General features: G+C 43.5%; 1 protein-coding gene across 1 annotated transcript in view; it reads right to left on the reverse strand.

The window, feature by feature from the left end:
- The window catches only part of LOC124716038, a 371,939-nt gene that overhangs the window by 85,857 nt on the left and 266,975 nt on the right, over nt 1-19,107 (reverse strand). Inside the window, exon 2 of the mRNA XM_047243140.1 lies at nt 5,511-5,672. Within this exon, the coding sequence (XP_047099096.1) occupies nt 5,511-5,672 (162 nt within the window). The remainder of the gene's footprint in view (nt 1-5,510; nt 5,673-19,107) is intronic.

The raw sequence follows: 19,107 nt of genomic DNA on the forward strand, positions 1-19,107 counted from the left end.
ATATAAGGAAGGACCAATGCCTGGAAAAACTTCAGTAGTCACAAAACATCAGAAAAATGGCAACAATTTTTAGTAATCCGAAAAGAAACATCGAAAACAATTCGGAGGGAAAAAAGAAATTATGACAAACGGCGACTAGATGAGATAGAACAAGACTTTAAGAAGAACACCACCAGGAGTTTTTATAAGACGTTTAAAGAACGTATTGCAGGATACCAGCCATCCAATCTTTGCTTCTAGAAACCGGATGGTTCACTAGAAACTAACACGAAGAATAACTGCCAAATCTTCGCAGACTATTTCAACAAACTTCTCAACAGCGAAAGACCTACAGAGGATATTCACTACCAGACGCCTACACAAAATCCCGACGCTGAACCACCAACCGTCAACGAAACAGCAGAAATTATCAAGACACTGAAAAACAATAGAGCCCCAGGAGAAGATGGAATTACTGCAGAATTACGGAAGTTAAATGATGAAAGATTAACAGGAAAAATCCACAAAATCATATTAAACATTTGGAAAACAGAACAGATCCCTTCTGAACGGAAATGCGCACTCATCCATCCACTCCACAAAAAAGGGGACAAAACTGAACCAAATAATTACAGGGGTATCTCACTCGTGCCGGTCACATATAAAATCCTATCGAAAGTTCTCATGAATAGATTAGAAGAACAAGCTGACCCACAAATAGGAGGATACCAGGCTGGTTTTCGCAAGGGACGATCATGGAATCTGAAAATGATTCTCCAGATGAGAAACACCCGAAACACAGTGGTCACTTTTGTAGATTTTGAAAAGGCCTACGACTCAATAGACTGAGTAGCGCTCTGCAACACGCTGGAAGAATTCATCATTGACAGAAAGATAAGAGCAATCATTCGGCAAACATTAACTAACACAGTCTCCAAGGTCAACTTTATGGGGGATATCTCGGAACCATTTGAAATCCAAACTGGAGTGCGACAGGGTGACCAACTTTCACCATTACTCTTTAATATCATTCTTGAAAAAATTATCAGGACATGGGAAAAAGAAGTCAAAGGAATCCAAATTGGCATTATAAAAGATAATAGATTCAATGTGAAGTGTTTAGCTTTTGCAGATGACCTTGCAATCCTCACAAATAATAGAAAAGACGCCACTAACGCCATAGAGAAGTTACACGAAATTGCACAAAGAACTGGCCTGTAAATTTCATATGAGAAAACCCAGTACATAGAAAGAGTGCCACAAGACAAATTGCCTATTGTGACAACCCATGGGAAAATAGTACAAGTACCACATTTTAAGTACCTGGGAGAAATCATCCAGCCAACAGGGATCAACCTAAAGGCCAATGAGGAAAGAATAAAAAAACTACAGAAAGCATATTAACTCACGTGGAACTATTATAACAAAAAGTCCATATCCATTAACGCAAAATTGAGGCACTACAACACTGTCGTACTTCCGGAGACACTGTATGCATCTGAAACAACACAAATAAGTGGGCAAACTAAAATCAAAGAAATAGAGAGACAAGAAAGGAAAATTCTAAGGAAAATTTTTGGTCGGATACAAGAGCAAGGAATATGGAAGAAGAGACCAACATCAGAATTATATAAATACACAGACATGATTACGGATACAATAAGGAAAAGAAGAATGCAGTTCTACGGACATATCCACAGGATGAATGAAAACAGAATTTCAAAGCGAATTCTTAATGTCATCAACTCAGGCAGGGGAAAAACAAAATGGATAAAAGAAGTTGAAGAGGACCTCAGACAAGCACACATAACAGTAAACGATGCAGAAAATAGAACTGAATTCAGGAACATCATCAAAAAACATAAATTTGACACCACAACACAGAAGAGACCAGGATGCAAATAAACAGCGGAGCGAAAGAAACAACACAGTGAACACATGAAGAAAATTTGGGCTCAGAAAAAACATAAACAATCATCATAAAGGAATTCAAGTTCAAACGCTCTCTTTAAATGGGAATAATCGAAAATAATAATAATAATAATACGTCTTAAGTTATAATATGTCTCTGTCTCTGTCTTCATAAATTCCTATCTTCCATTCATAAATTGCTAATTTTAAGATTTTAGTTTCTTAATTACTTTTAAGTTTATAAGTATTTAAAGCTGAAATATTATTAATTCTTATTAAAATAAGAAATAACAAATAAGTATCACATTCTGTACATGTACAATTTTGTATTGTGAAAGTATGACCTGTCTTAGTAACAAGATGGCAGGTCATTTGTAAATGGCAGCAAATAAATAAGGAAATATCAGTAAAACCGTATCAAAATGTTTACAGTTAATTCTTGAAATTAGCCAGATTATACAGACAGGGAAACGCGACGGAGGACTTAAGTTATGATATGTAATGATACATATACCTTGCCAGACAGAAAAAAGTGAAGCACCCAGGCGATATCGTCGGATGTTAATGTGACTTCGCACAAGTACGAACCATCCATTAGGAAATGTTTAGAGACGTAACTATCCGTAACAGGTAGAAAGGCCGTCAGAGTGCATTAGGGTTGTTCGTGTTTTGTTTTTTAAACTATGCCTAATAGGATATACAAGAGACGCGAACAGTGGCAGATGTTGAATGATCACAGATGCCAGCCATGTACTAATATGAAGCAGTGGTATCAGTATCTGTCAGGGTTTGGAGGAGACGTCGTTGCGAGCCTCTGGCTGGTTGAATCGTGTAATATCCAAATTTGTGAGGCATTTGGATGTGCCAGTGCCCCGATATTGGACTGCATCGGACTGTGAGAGCAGTTATATTCGACGCCACGGTTGCAGTCGATCTGTCTGACCACCACAATGGAGGATCACCATATTGCGCAGCAAGCACATCGTAACTCCTTCACACGTACGCCTATCATTCCACAACAATTAAGCGCTGTCGGGCGTGGCCGGCGCTTGAATGGGTGACCATCCGGGCTGCCATATGCTGTTGCCATTTTTCGAGATGTACTCAGCCTAGTGATGCCAATTGAGGAGCTACTCGACCGAATAGTAGCGGCTCCGGTCAAAGAAAACCACCATAACGGCCGGGAGAGCGGTGTGCTGACCTCTCCTATCCGCATCCTCAGCTGAGGATGACACGGTGGTCGGCTGGTTCTGATGGGCCACTTGTGGCCTGAACACGGAGTGCTGCTACATCACTGCTTGGGGTCTAGGAGCAGCTTGATAAAAGTATTCCCGTTCCATTCGTAGGCTGCTGTTGACACCAGAACATAAACGGCTGAATTTGGAATAGTACTGCGACGGAACTGCTGATGAATGACGTCGCATGAATCATTGTTCTGCACTACCCTGGGTGACCTTCATCCGCGAGTTTGGCGACGACCTGGAGGGAGATCTCATTCTTCAAATGTTTTCGAGATGCACTGCAGTCTTACCCCTGGCGACATGATGTGGTGTGCCATTGCGTATAACTTCAAGTCATGGCTGGTAGTACTGAGGAACCCTGACGGACCAACGGTATGTAATGGACATGCTGCGTCCTCACAGACTGTCTCTCAAGCGACAATACATACTGAACAACCAGAACATTATGACTATCGACCCACTGTCGACATAGACGCGTCCAGGCGACAGCAGCGTCACCTGGCGAGGAATGACTGGCAGTCAGACACACGCACGATGTACGTAGTATCGGTGAGCATGCTGTCCGCTTGTAGAATGTGGAAGATGCGCGATCTATCTGAGTTTGGCCAAGTGCAGATTGTGATGGGCCGGAGGTTCGGCACGAGCATTTCGGAAACTGCACGACTTGTCGGGTGTTCAAGGAGTGCTGTAGTGAGTGTCTTCAACACGTGGCGAAACCACGGTGAAATCACGTCCAGACGCGGTGGGCTTAGGTGGCAACCCCTCAATACAGATGTCGGACGCCGTAGGCTGGGCAGACAGGTAAAACAGGACAGGCGGCTAGCGGAACTAACATCAGATTTTAATGCTGGGCAGAGTAAGGTGTGTCCGAACACAGAGTGCACCGAACTCTTCTAACGACGGGCCTCTGCAGCCGACGACCCGTGAATGTGCCAACGTTAACATCACGACACCGGCAGCTGCCACTGAAATCATGTAACCGTCGGCGCTGGACGTTGGCGCAATGTCAGAGCGTGTGATGATCTGACGAACCGCTATACCTTCTTCATGCTGCCGATGGGAGGGCGCGAATTCGTCGTCTTCCAGGGGATCAACGCCTTGACACTTGTACTGCGAGACGGAGACAGGCTGGCGGCGGCTCAAGTATGCTCTGGGGAACTTTAACGTGGGCATCCATGGGTCCATCAGAGATCGTGCAACACAACATGACGCCCAAGATTCAAAATGGTTCAAATGGCTCTGATCACTATGCGACTTAACTTCTGAGGTCATCAGTCGCCTAGAACTTAGAACTAATTAAACCTAACTTCCATGCCAGAGACAGGATTCGAATCTGCGACCGTAGCGGTGGCTCGGCTCCAGACTGTAGCGCCTAGACCCGCACGGCCACTCCGGCCGGCAGACGCCCAAGGCGTATCCTACATCGGTTGCAGACCACTTACACCCCTTCATGATGGTCATGTTTCCCGACAGCAAGGGCATTTTTCAACAAGATAATGCACCATATCACAAGGCCATGAGTGTGATGGAGTGGTTCAAGGAACACAGTGGCGACTTCCAATGGCCCCCCAACTCGCCAGGTCTGAAACCGATCGAACACATCTAAGATGCGATTGAACGTGTCGTCAGAGCTCGGGATTAGGTGACTTGTGTGTGCAGACATGGTGCTAGATCCTTCCAGCGGCCTACCAACGCCTCACTACTTCCATGTCACGACGCGTCGCCGTTGTTATCCGTACCAAAGGTGGACATACCAGCTATTACGTAGATGATCATAATGTTCTGGCTGATCAGTATGTGTGTGTGTGTGGGGGGGGGAGGGGTTAGCCGCTTTTTAACAGGACAATGCTCGTTGACAAATAACACATGCCTCTATGAACTGTCTGCGTAATGTTGGGGTGCTTCTACGGCCAGCAAACATCTATTCCCGACAGAACATGTGTAGGTCTGTCTTGGGCGTCAACTCTGTCCCAGAGTTAGTATCCAGGATAATATAACCAGTTGCAACAGTTGTGGGCCACCTTGCCTCAGGCGAAGTACAACGCCTTTATGAGATCCTTCCCAACACAATCAGCACATGCATCTAAGTCGGAGAGGGTGCAACGTCATGGTGATGATGGGCCCATACTGCCAATTTCTTTATAGATTTGACTCGATTTTGCAATCACTAAAATAACATCACATACTCTCCCAACCCGTAAGGTTTCATTTCGTTTCCTCCTTTCCTTTTGGGTGCTTCACTTTTTTTGTCAGGCAATGCAGCTCCTAGTGTTGCTCAGATAATTAAATTCAATGGTGTGAGAACCTAATCTTGCTGTCGGCTACTTTCGGGTGGGTATTGAGGGCTGGTGGATGGTTCATGCTGAGCAGGGTGCTCACCTCTCTGGACGATCTTGCGGCAGATGGTGGGCTGGATCTTGCCCAGGTGCTCCAGCGGCGGCTTCATGCTGCAGTTCACCTCGCCCAGGGTGTACGGGTCGAATGGGTCGCCGCACCGGGGGTCGTACTGCGAGTTGCACTGGTAGCACACAACCGAGAACCCTGCAACAACCAACAACAGCGATGAGTGGCAGCTTCCATCAGAGCAGACAGTTACAGTAGCTACAGGATCAATTTCAATTAATTTTCATTTAATAGTGGAGCATGGTGGACTGCTCCCATCATCCATGCACCATTGCGAGCCTGGCACTAGCGGCTCGCACTGTGTTTCCAGTTCCTCTGTGCAAAACAGTGCCTGACAGTTTTCTAGTAGCAGACTTTTCATGGTGCGAAAATTTATGCTATTTCAGTAAAAAATACAAGTCTGGCCTCACTTAAAATCAAGAATAAATTTTGACATCCTTAGAGACTTTATAAAGATATATGCAGTATGTGAATACAAGAATTTTAAATGTTTTTTGTAGGAAACAGAGTCTTTATTGTTATGAATTGCATGTTGTCGAAACTACAAAAGAATGCCGTTTTCTGGAAATTATGTATACAGATGCCACAACTGATGTCGTTTCATGCAATCCGTAATGTTATATCTGGCATTCAAAAACCACCCGTTAGATTTCCATGTACTCTCAGTCAATAGGCGGAAACTACTAGTCCTACACTACACTACAATGAACAGGACCTTTTTGTAGGAAATTTAATGTAGTTCAATTCGTACCGGAGTAAGTTTCCGCTAGTTGCCGTAATTTCAGAGATATTAAAGAAAAACGTACAAAAATGACCTTCAAACGCACCCCAATTCCCATGCCCAGCCCCACCGATCAGTATTTCTAGTATGTTATTCAAGGCACCTCCTACAAAAACTTGCGATAGCAAAAATTATATCCCACATTTTAGTTTACATCGACTGGCCTTATTAGTCGAACACTTGCAAACTGTAAAATTGGCGTTTATGTAAATTTTACCTAACAGTTTTTAGAATTTTATCAGCATAAAATAAACAATTGCATCGTTATATTCGTCAGGCCTTCTGATAAGAAACTACTGTGCTTTTAAGGGTTACATTTGGATCGAAATGTTAACATAATTAGTTTTAGCGTAAATTTTTGTACAGTGATATGAATGAGTGCCACAAACAACATACTAAAAATCGTAACTGGTGAGGGATGAGTATGGGTGAGAAAGTGCGTCTGAAGGTCATTTCTGGCGTTTTTCTAGAATAATTCAAAAAATATAACCTCTAGCGATAACGTTTCCCAGTACAAAATTTAAAGACATTAAATTTCTTACAAAAGGCCCTGTTCATTTTTCCTGTAGAACTAATAGTTTGCGCGTAGCGCGCCAGAGAATATGAAAATCTCACGAGTGTTTTTGGAGGCCAGGTATAACAATGCAGGTTGCACAAGGCGACATCGGCAGGGCAGCTAAATCACCCTGTATATACAGCCTGGTTTCTTTTTTTTTTCTTTTTAAGTGTAAGATATTCATACATGAGATACTTCTGATCAAAACTTGAAGAATATTTCCTAAAATCGTATGTCTGGAAACCAATACCTAATGAGTTATGGCCACTTTGCTTGTGACCAATAGTGTATGGTATTCGGTAGTGTAGGCTGCGCTAATAACGTGCTTCATTGCACATATCTGAATGGTTGTAATTCGCAGGACACTGGTGATGGCAAATTGTGATATATACACGACGAGGCACCACGCCAGTTTCTACACATCGTGCGATAGCAACTCGCCGCAGCAATTCCTGGATTGAAATTAGTGCAGACGTTACAGGAGCGTGTGACCAACCACGTGAAATAATCAGGAAGCAGCGAGGGGTATTTGAAAGATATATCCTGAAGAAGGGCTTAAGGATGCGTCTGGATACGTGGAAACCACAAGTAGCACTGCGTGTAGTGTCTACTTCTAAATAGCAGACAGATAGGAATGAGAGGACGGATTGGCTCGTATTCAACAGGTATCAGTTCCTGGACGTATCATGTAGGAAACTTTCTTCCAGTTTTGACTAATATTGCCTCCAGTAAGAGTATGTGGCGGATTTTTTATACGCCTTGTACGTATACAGTGAGGCTGCAAAAGTCGTGGGACAGCGATATGCACATACATAAATGGCGGAAGTATCGTGTGCACAAGGCATAAAAGGGCAGTCCATTGGCGGAGTTGGCCTCTGTACTCAGGTGAATCACGTGAAAAGGTTTCTGACGTGATTATGGCTGCACGACGGGAAAATTCAACATTCTGAGCTCCACAGTGTCAAGAGAATGTCGAGTATACCATATTTCGGGAATTAGCCCTCATCATGACAATGCGGTGGCCGACGGCCTTTACTTAACGACCAAGAGCAACGGATTTTGCATGGAGTTATCAGGGCTGCCAGACAAGCAGTACTGCGTGAAATAACGTCAGAAATCAATGTGAGACGTACGACGAACGTATTCGATAGGACGGTGCGGTGAAATCTGGCATCAGTGGGCTATGGCAACAGACGACCGACGCGAATGCTTTTGCTAACAACACGATATCGCCTGCAGAGCTTCTCCTGAGATCGTGACCAAATCCATTGGATTCTAGGAGACTGGAAAACTGTGGCCTGGTCAGATGAGTCCCGGTTTCAGTTGGTAAGAGGTGATGGTAGAGTTTGAGTGTGCCATAGATCTCACGAAACCATGGACCTACAAAACACTGTGCAAGCTGGTGGTAGCTCCTTAATGGTGTCGGCTGTGTTCATGGAATGGACTGCGTCCTCTGTATGCACGGCTACTGGGAGACCATTTGCAGCTATTCATGGACCTCATGTTCCACACAACGATGGAATTTTTATGGATGACAATACGCGACATCACTAGATGGCGATTGTTCGTGATTGGTTTGAAGAACTTTCTGGACAATTCGAGGAGGAGGAGGAGATTAGTGTTTAACGTCCCGTCGACAAAGAGGTCATTAGAGACGGAGCGCAAGCTCGGATTAGGGAAGTATAGGGAAGGAAATCGGCAGTGCCCTTTCAAGGGAACCATCCCGGCATGTGCCTGAAACGATTTAGGGAAATCACGGAAAACCTAAATCAGGATGACCGGACGCGAATTTGAACCGTCGTCCTCTCGAATGCGAGTCCAGTGTGTTAACCACTGCGCTATCCCGCTCGGTGGACAATTCGAGCGAACGGTTTAGCCACCCAGATCGTCCGCCATGAATCCAGTCGAACATTTTTGGGACGTAATCGAAGGGTCAGTTTGTGCATAAAATCCTGCTCCGGCAACATTTTGGGAATTATGGGCAGCTATAGAAGCTGCACGACTCAATATTTCTCCAGGAGACTTCCAGAAATTTGTCCAGTTCATGCCACGTTGAGTTGCAGCGCTAAGCCGGGCAAACGGAAATCCGACACTATATTAGGAGGTATACCATGGCCGGCCGGTGTGACTGAGCGGTTCTAGGCGCTTCAGTCTGGAACAGCGCGACCGCAACGGTCGCAGGTTCGATTCCTGCTTCGGGCATGGATGTGTGTGATGTCCTTAGGTTAGTTAGGTTTAAGTAGTTGTAAGTTTTAGGGGACTGATGACCTCAAATGTTAAGTCCCATCGTGCTCAGAGCCATTTTGAAGGTATACCATGACTAATGTCACCTCGCTGTACAGTAGAGAAAAGCCCTGGGATTGCAAGTGTCCCTACTATGACTCGACTGGCAGATTTTTTCTGGTGTTTCTGCAGATATTTTCAGTTCCGTTTTTGCAGCGTTCAACTGTATTCAGCGCAAACAAATACTGGTCATTAGGTGTTTCGTGCGAGTACAGTGTCAACGGAAAGTTTCCGTTTGCTTCCTGTTACAAACTATGTGATTTTGGAAGTGTAATTTTACATACCCACTTGATAGAGCGGTCCAAAATTAGAGCGGCTTTAGTTTTGTCAATATGTATTAACAGGGACAGTGAAACACGAGGAATAATCAACGCTCCAGCAGCGACTGAGCTGCGCTGCTGCATGACACTAGCTGTCAGAGCGGGCCAGGACGGCACCAGATTTCCCGTTTCTACCGCAAAATAAACAGACGCTTTCTGATGACACTGCGTTTAGCATGAAATACGCATGTATGATGAGTACTATTCGTCTGGACTGACACCTGCTACACATTCGAAAAGCTAAATCGAAAATATCTGCCGCAACGCCAGCGACTCTTAGAAAGACTCTTAAGAGGGACACCTTGTACATATATAGGGTGAACCAGAAGTCCACCGACAAACTTTAAGAAGTAGGAGTAGTATAGCTCATGAGAACTATGTGCACTTCTACAGGTTCGCTCTGTGACACACATCTCTTCTACCGCAAGCTTTTCGCGTTTCATATTATGCGAGGCGGTAATATGGACCAGAAGAAGAAAAAACGTCCTGTAAACATCGGCCCTAAAATACATACCTTAACAGTTATGAGCATTTTGTTCAGTGTTTTACGACAGCAAAAATGAACAAGCGGTAATTGTTCTTAAGATATGCGTCGTAGAGCTTATGTTTACTGGACTTTTTTTTCTTGTTTTGGTTCATACTACTACCTCTCAAAAAATGAAAACCAAAGGGCATTCAATAGAAGAGATATGCCTCACAGTGGCGAAAATGAATAACAGTTCATAGCTGTTAACGTGCGCATTTTAAAGCCCTCTTCACTATACTTTCTTCCTTGTATAGGTCCATGCTACCTCCTCAGAAATTTTCGTTGAAGTTCTTGCTCAACCTATATATGTTGTACCAAACGAGGGAATATTTCAAAAATTTCCACACAGACCACCACTTTATGATGTGAGCGAAAATCGTACAGAAAAGACAGCAAGTAAAATTACACCTCAGCATCTTTCGTAATGAATTGTTTTTAGATCCAGAAAGCAAGGTAAATTGTAAATATATTTCATTACATACAACTGTGATGTTTTACACCAATAAAACGAACGCGTTTCGTGACAAAAAAAACATTCCTTATAGTAACTGCACAGACATTTAAAATCCTTTCAGTAATTATAAAGCAACTGCAGACACTATGGACACGATTGTGCTGAATTATGGACAGCAAGCGCAATGTGTTATGATGGTTACGAAAGATCTGTTGCCGAGCAAAGTATATTGAGAATCAACGGAAAAAGTATTTTAGTGAGTTTAACAGTTTGCGAGATACGAGGTTATAGATTTCTTTCTTCTGGAACGGTAAAATGCCACCCGTTTCATGGATGTTATGATGACTCCACCTCTAATTAATTTCATAATTTTTACTTGATGTCTGCAGAAATTAGAGACTTTAAATTGATGTTTTTCTATCACTATGGAGAGCAGAGCACTATGTTCGCTGATAGCAAACAATACTTCGGGTACATGGATACCTCGGATCTCAGGTGTCAGGTGCCAGCTAACTTAAATAAGCCTATAGCTCCATTAATTCCTCGAAAATGCACCACAGACCCAGATCCGCCATACACTCATATCTAAGTTACAGAAACGGAGCGAGGTGGTGTAGTGGTTAAGACGCTGGACTAACATTCTGGAAGATGGGATCAAATTCACGTCCGGCCATCCATATTTGGGTTTTCTGTGACTTCCCCAAACCGATTAAGGCAAATGCTGGGACGGTTTATTTAAAAGGGACAAGGACAATTTACTTCACTTTATTGTCAAATCAGAACTCGTGTTCTGTCTCTAATGATCTGGTGGTCGACGAGACGTTTAATCCTAATGTTATTTTCTTCCTAATTTATAGATTATGCATCTCTTAAAATTCCAGATTTCGCCGTAAAGATTAGTGCCGTATTCAATGCTAAGGATGTTTTATAATTCCGCATTAATATTATAGCAATGGGCATAACACTGTCGATTTAAAGTCACTATCATCGTTAAATACGAACCATTCACCGAAAACATCGATGACGTTCAGTTATTCAGTGAATGTGGGTAGTTTATGTCTCAAGAATCTTTACGAGATTTTTATATACATTCGAAAAGTCAAGTTCTCAGAAGAGCTGATAGTATCCAACCGCTTATAATTTGTGGCCTGGTATAAATGGATACAGTAGTCTTATGTCGTAAGCTTCACCGCCGGATTCTGTGTACTAGTAACATATTATCACCTACCAACAATCGTCATATGAAATGCTGTGATGTACGTGTGTCAACTGTGTGTCTCTGTTTTCGATCCTCTTAAGAGCAGAGCAGAGAATGGACATATTACATTGTGCCAAAATCAGACTCAGTTCTGTTATGCATTTATTTAATAGGCTGAACGCGTCAGAAGGGGCGATGTATAGAATGATTACAACCCTGTGTTGCCATAATCAAAGTGATTTGTGTATTAATACGCCCAGTTCGCAATATTTCCCGTAAATGTTTCTGTAGCTTCCTCAAACAGACCCCCCCAGAGAACGTCTCACACCAGACGGGTGTAACCCTTGTGTTTGCTTGGTAGAGTAATGGTGGCGTTCATGGAGAACTTGCCTGCGCAGCAATCGCCGACATAGTGTAGCTGAGGGGGAATAAGGGTAACCAGCCCGCATTGCCGAGGCAGATGGAAAACCGCCTAAAAATCATCCACAGACTGGCCAGCTTAGCCAGCTTACTGGGCCTCGACACAAGTCCTCCGGGCGGATTCGTGCCGGGGACCGGGCGCTCCTTCCCAATCCGGAAAGCCGTGCGTTAGACTGGGGTTTGAGTTGGACGAATATCTGGCGAAATTTACCTGCATCATGTGTAGAGCCACCAGTGAAGTACTGAAGTGATGGTGTTACTGTATTAGGATGTTTTTCATGGTTAGCATGTAGTCCCCTAATATGTAGGAATATGAACACATATTTCAGGATTGTGCCCTTCTTACCTAACGCCAGCCTTCGGCCAACAGCCTTCATGAACTGACATAGCACATCATGTAAGCATGGCTAGCATCTCCGCAGGATGACATTGGGAAGCTATCTGCTTCTATACAACAACAAATGCAAGAGTATATATTCGTGGCTGTGGGGTCACATTTAATATTCAGTGATTGAAACTAAGGTTTAGCTTGTCACGGAGGTCCCATGTGCGCTGTAATTACCGTACGGCAGCGAAACTTGGTGCATATGCTAATGCGGAACCGATTTACGCTGAAAAAATTAGTTCCTGTTTTGCCACCATGTGCTAATCTGGCACAGTCCAGCATCTCGCTGACATCTCTTGTTCTCATAGTGAACTAACTGCGTAAGTGGACTCGCATTCGGGAGGACGACGGTTCAATCCCGCGTCCGGCCACCTGATTTAGGTTTTCCGTGAAGTCCCTAAATCGCTCCAGGGAAATGTCGGGATGTTTCCTTCGAAAGGGCACGACCGACTTCCTTCCCCGTCCTTCCCTAATCCGATGAGACCGATGACCTCGCTGTTTGGTATCTCCCCCAAACAATCCAATCCAACTACGTAAGTGTTAATAATAAAATCACCGACATGCCTTTGTCACTTGTTTGACCTTTTCTGCCCCTGTCCCGATCCTAGTCCATTAGATATGGACATATTTCCGTACGATACGTCTTTCTCGCATTGACAGTGCCAGATTCGCAATAGTTGGCCAGAATTGGAACTAATTTTTTCCCCTCGTAAATCGGTTCTGCATTAACGCAGTAGAATATCTACCAAGTTTCGATGCCATACGATAATTGCAGCCTACTCTGGAACTCTGTGAATAGGTGAATTTAAGTATAACCATCCTGTACTAATTATGTCATCATATACAAATGGATGGACGTTTAATAATTTAATATCCATTAAATTACGAACTTATCCACGAAGTTTGATACAGTTTGGACTGATACTTCATAGCGCAACACTTTCAGTCTTCGTCAGTGTAATTTGCTACAATTAGCCGCCTGATAATATTATTTAAAAATTCGTCCTGTAACTTCTGTAAGAGGTGGTGTACTGTTTTTTTGCGGACTGTTGTAGACGAACACTGATTAGCTACAGAAGAGAGGGAGAGAACAGGTGAGGAATGAGGCGCTAGACGCGTTGGAGACAACGAGGGCACTCGAGGCGCGCTGACAGCCGCGTAATGCGGCTTGCATCGAGGGGGCGTTAGGCGCTCCACTTGAGTGCCGCGCTGTTTGGTAAGGGCCGCAGCGAATAAACAGCCGCCGTGGCACACGGAACAGGCGAAGCACGGGCTGGCAGTGGGGGTGGCTGCTGCTGGAGAGGATCAGCATCCCCCCCCCCATCTCGCGTCGCGCTCCAAATTTCCGGCGTGAAGCGCAGCGCCCGCGGCGGCTCTGCTCATCAGCAAGGCGTGCTGCCTGGCGTTCCATCACCTGCCACTATCGCACAGCCACTTCCAACGAGGACAAAGCGCCCCTTCTTCTCTACTCGCCAACGCCGCTCCATACGTCTCTGTGCCGCGCATTCCTAGAAAGCTTCACATGCAGCACACGTATTCAGCTGTTCCTGCAGACTGTGAAACATTATGTGCGGTCTCTGTTTTATTTATCAACGGAGATGGCGCAAGCCTATCCGTCGCCGGGGTGTGAACATTTCTTTCGTACTCCCAGCAGAGGTTCAAGTTTCGTTGACTAGCTAACCCATTTATACTAAGAGGGCTATTGTTTATTCAATCTCCAAACCACAATTAAAGTCAAAATTGAAACTTGCTGGCAGATTAAAACTGTGGGCCGGACCGAGACTCGAACTCGGGACCTTTGCCTTTCGCGGGCAAGTGCTCTACCAACTGAGCTAAAGTCAAAATTGTTTTATTTGCAACTTTTAACTACTACTTCCAGCTACTTCCTCTCTTAGTCGCCACTCCAATTCAGCCATTTGTCGTAGCATGGCACAAACTTTCTAATACCTTTGTCTTAGACGGAAGAATGGATGAGGACTATAGGTTGCGAAATGGAAGACAGTGAAAATCTGATGACTCTTTGCACCGATGTGTTGGACAGTGTTTGTAGTATGCCTGACGATCGCGTCACGTCGCTCTGTTCAGTTCTGAGCAGGCAGTGAGCACATAAAGATGCCTAGGACAATAGTGTCTCCTGCCAAGTATCTGTACCACGAGGTTTTGCCAGATTTCATGCAACCCCACATAACGTACCTGTCATGCATTTCTGTCTTAATCACAATTCTCGGCCGTACACTGCAGGGGCAATGAAGACGCCCCTGATGCATTTTCTACGAGAAGTGTTTGATCGTCCACCTTACAGCCCAGACTTGGCTCCCTCTCATGTTAGTGTCTACTCACATGAAATTCAGGCTATGAATACAACATTTTGGCACATACAACGAACTGCTGACAAGCGTGGAGAAGTGGCGAAAAACACAGAGGGAGCTGCCTTCTACGACGAAGGTATTTGAAAGTTATTACAACGCTACAGCAATTGTCGAAGTCGGAGTGGCGTCTACAAAGAGAAGTAGCTAGAAGGTGTGGCAAACAGTTGCAAATAAAACATTTTTGATTCTCACTGCGGTTCCCATTTCGCTACCAATTGGATCTTACTTTCCTAGTAGCCCTTGTACAAAGTGTAGATTGAAAACTAATTTTGAGAAGGCGGAATATCTATGCTGCAAAGAGGAGGGAAATAACTTTGGCACTAGTGGACACCGAATTAAAGTGCTTAAAGAGTTTAAGTGTCTGGAGTATGTGAAACAGGTATGCAACAACAGATCAGGCACGGAAGAGAGAGAGAGAAGGATGAAGAAAACAGGTGAGGAATGAGACGCTGGACGCAATGGAGGCGGCAAGGAAGATTTCTGCTAATTCCACACACTGCTCGTTGTGTGTACCAAAATGCATTCCTCGCAGACAGCTGTTCATGTGACAGAAAAGATGAAAATCAGAGGATGCCAAGTCTGTGATGTATGGTAGATGATCAGATACTTCTCACCGAAAACATTGCAGGAGCGTCTTTGTTGCATCTGTAGTATATGACCGAGAAATGTCATAAAGAAGGAAATCAGGCAAAAGCCCTCAGATGGATTCTACACTTAGTCTTCTTCCCCTCCCTCTCCCTTCGGAGAACACCTCTTGCAACCCCGAATAGGGGCACCTGTGATTACCAATATGATGTTCTTCTTCTCGACACAGGGGTCCTATAGCTGTCGCTGCAACTCCCATATCTGTCGCTAGACGCCTCGATCTCACCATTCTTTCTTATCCACTTCGATTCCTCTTCTCTCCATCGCTTTTGGACACACCTCAGTCACTTTTTTCGTGATGTTCCTCCTCCTTTTTTTCCAGAAGATTGCCATGAAAGTTCTTTCTTTGGCCATCTGTCTTCTTCCATTTTTTTGGCATGCCCTAATCATCCAAGCTGTCTTTCTTCTATACTATCTGTAACACTATAATTGGTCTAATTCCTTCCTCTTACTTCCTCATTTCTTACGCGGTCATGTCGGGAGATTCTATACGCTCTTTCTAAGTGGTCCATTTCTAAACCCCGAAGTCTCCTTTTATTCCTTTCTGTAAGTTCCCAACACTCACTCTCATAACTTGTTATTGGTTCCACGCTGGATTAATATACCCACATTTTAACCTTTAAATTCATTTTAGAGGACCAAAGTGCTATCTGTAACACTGTAATTGGTCTACTTTCTTCCTCTTACTTCCTCATTTCTTACGCTGTCATGCCGGGAGATTCTACACGCTCTTTCTAAGTGGCCCATTTCTAAAACTCGAAGTCTTCTTTTATTCCTTTCTGTGAGTTCCCAACACTCACTCTCATAACTTGTTATTGGTTCCACGCTGGATTTATAGATCCACATTTTAACCTTTAAATTAATATTAAAGGACCAAAGTGCGGGATTTAATTTTTGTACAGCTGTACTCCCCTGACTGATCCGTTGATGGATAGCTCTGTCACATCTTCCATCATATAGGATACTCCACAGACACTTACACTCTGTAGACATTTTAATTTGTTATCCACCAAAGTCCAACTTAATTCCCTTCTCTCTGCAACGTAGATACTCCGTCTTCTCAAAATTAATTTTCAAACTCCACTTTTCTATTCTTCCAACAACTTCTTAAGTTTGTAACATAACCAGTATGACTTCCGAATTAATAATTTAATTACTGCTGAGTGTTCAGTTTCACAGCTCCCTGGAGTTAATTTGTAGAGCTACAACTTGTTCAGTCTGTTGGAGATATGCTGTAGAGGTAGTGAAACTTGAACAGTGTGCTGGTATTGGAAGGATTTCAGTTTGTGTTTGATGCGGATTGCGAGTGGAGACAAGTTCACATACTTTATTTTAGACTGATGCATTTGAGCTTTCGGGTTCTCTTTTCCAAAAAAGCTTCGCGATGGCACAGGATGTCTCGAAATTGATAATGTGAAATAAAATGGTTCTCTGACACGTTCGTATCGATATATTGTGGGTAAGCCAGAGTCAGTGCTTTGACTTTGAGTTCCTTGGCGCGCCGCGGGAGCACGCTGCTCCTGGATGGGCGGTCTGGAGACACAGCACAAACGCCAAAGTGAAGTCTGGGACCTGGTCAGACAGTGGTAGTCATATCCCTAGAAGCCGGAACTCGCGAAGTTCTCCTGTACAGTGAGGAAGTTGATGTTGGAGGCAACAAATTATCCTCTTTGGCGGTGTCTACGCGAAGGGTAGCCACAGACAAAATTGTCGTTTTCTTCATGGCATCTCCATTGCTGATATGGAACATTCATTCCGCTGAACCAAGGTTACTTCACCACGAAGGTGTTGCTGGGAGACCGTGTGGCCGCTGTTATCACCACGCAGTGAGTTGATGGTGAGCTCCTGACTGCTGCAATGGATAATAATTGAGTTGTGCCAAAGCCCTGAATTTAACAGCCTTCGTGGGTCCCAATCACTGATGAGTAATTTCATCTTTTTGAAGGAAGTGGCAGCGCTAACGTGATTGCTTTGGGTTATTTATTTGTGTTAAGCTGTAGCATCACCCGAGCCGTATTTTGCCATAAATGGCGTTCACTTGGAATCGCCCGAGTTGTTATTCGCTTAAAGGTGTACTGTTTGATAAAAAGGGGCCATGTGAGAACCAATTACTTGCTGGTAAATTTATTGAGGCGATTAAGCGATGAAAAAGATGCGACGCTGGTCCCTTATCTTAAATGATTCGTATTTGTTTTTATGACACTTTTACGTATTGTAGTATTGTTGTTTTTCTGTTTTATAGCTCTAAAACCTAACCATTTTTCATTCCACTATGTAAAAATTAATGGGATCTTCTGTTGAGACCGACGTCGAATGTGAAACCCAATCTTTCCTGGCAAAGTCCTCGAGGTGGGGCCTAGGCATTCGCCATTTACTACCTGAGAGTTTGGTATAAAGCTACCATTCTAATTTCTTACCTGTGTCGGTGGAAACCTGTTGGAATTAAGTTGATCCTTGAGATTGTTAGACGAGTTTTCTTAAATGTTAAGTTATTTTGAATTATAATTGGTATTTTTTAAATACATTTTCGTGTTAATTTTCAAAGACACCTTTTGAACTGAGTTGATGTTTCATATGATTATTGGCGCCTTGAATGTTTGGAGATTAGCGCTTTTTGATTGAACCGATAGCGCTATAAAACCTTTTGATGTGCCATTATTTAACTGAATCCTTAGCTGCTTTAAACTGTTTTGGAAGTCTTTCACTTATTCTGAGTGACAATTTTAATCAATGCTTTGTGACCTTACATAATTGTAGTGTGAGGGTTTGCCTTAAAGATTAAGTTTGTTAAAGTTTCCGACGTGTGCTTTGTGCAAATTGCTTTGCGATGCAATAAATTTGTCATTTTTCTGTTTAGTCTGGGCTCGCAAATTTCTCTCACAGCCGGATCCCGGTATCCTATACCCTTTCAGTCTCACTCGGAAGATGGAGAGAGGTACACGGCCGGAAATGAGTTAGGGAAATGATGTTTCTGTGGCATCACCGCACATATCTAATGGATCAAAATATTGAATAAATACAGCGCAATCCAAGAATATAAAATTACAGCTACACGTTCCGCAAAACCACTGGGAACGATATAATACAGGATAATCGTAGTCTGAAAGTGTAAACTCAAACTCCACAAAACAATGTACTACCTCGCCCTACCTTAGGAAAAAGTCATCTTGTCTGTCATCTCTCCTCCACTTCTTCCCTTACCTTCGTCGAGCCATTCGTCCCGAATGGGTAATAGTGGTAAAAATACGTTTCGGACTGTGTAATGACTACAGTCTATGACATCTCTTCCGTGTGATGAATGTTGGTAAAAGTATTAGACTGTTTGCGTACTCGTAGGGTAAATCTCTCTCTCCCTCCCTCTTACTGTAATTCCACTCACTTCTAAGCATCGTGACCCATGATTTAATCCTCGTATCCCAGTACTGGATTTTGTTATCAACATTGTGCTTCTTAACAGACTTTTCTAAATCACTTGCATGCATTCTTCACAGCAGAGAAAAGCAACCGCAGTTACCTTGCACTATTACGAGAAGAATTAAGTTTTTCAGAACCCACGCCTTCTTTCAGTACATGTGAAACTTTGTGTCAACACCGCATTTCGAATGTGAAATCTGCGATGTAACTTACAGATCAAGG

The sequence above is a fragment of the Schistocerca piceifrons genome, chromosome 1, assembly GCF_021461385.2.
Source record: "Schistocerca piceifrons isolate TAMUIC-IGC-003096 chromosome 1, iqSchPice1.1, whole genome shotgun sequence".
NCBI lineage: Eukaryota > Metazoa > Arthropoda > Insecta > Orthoptera > Acrididae > Schistocerca > Schistocerca piceifrons.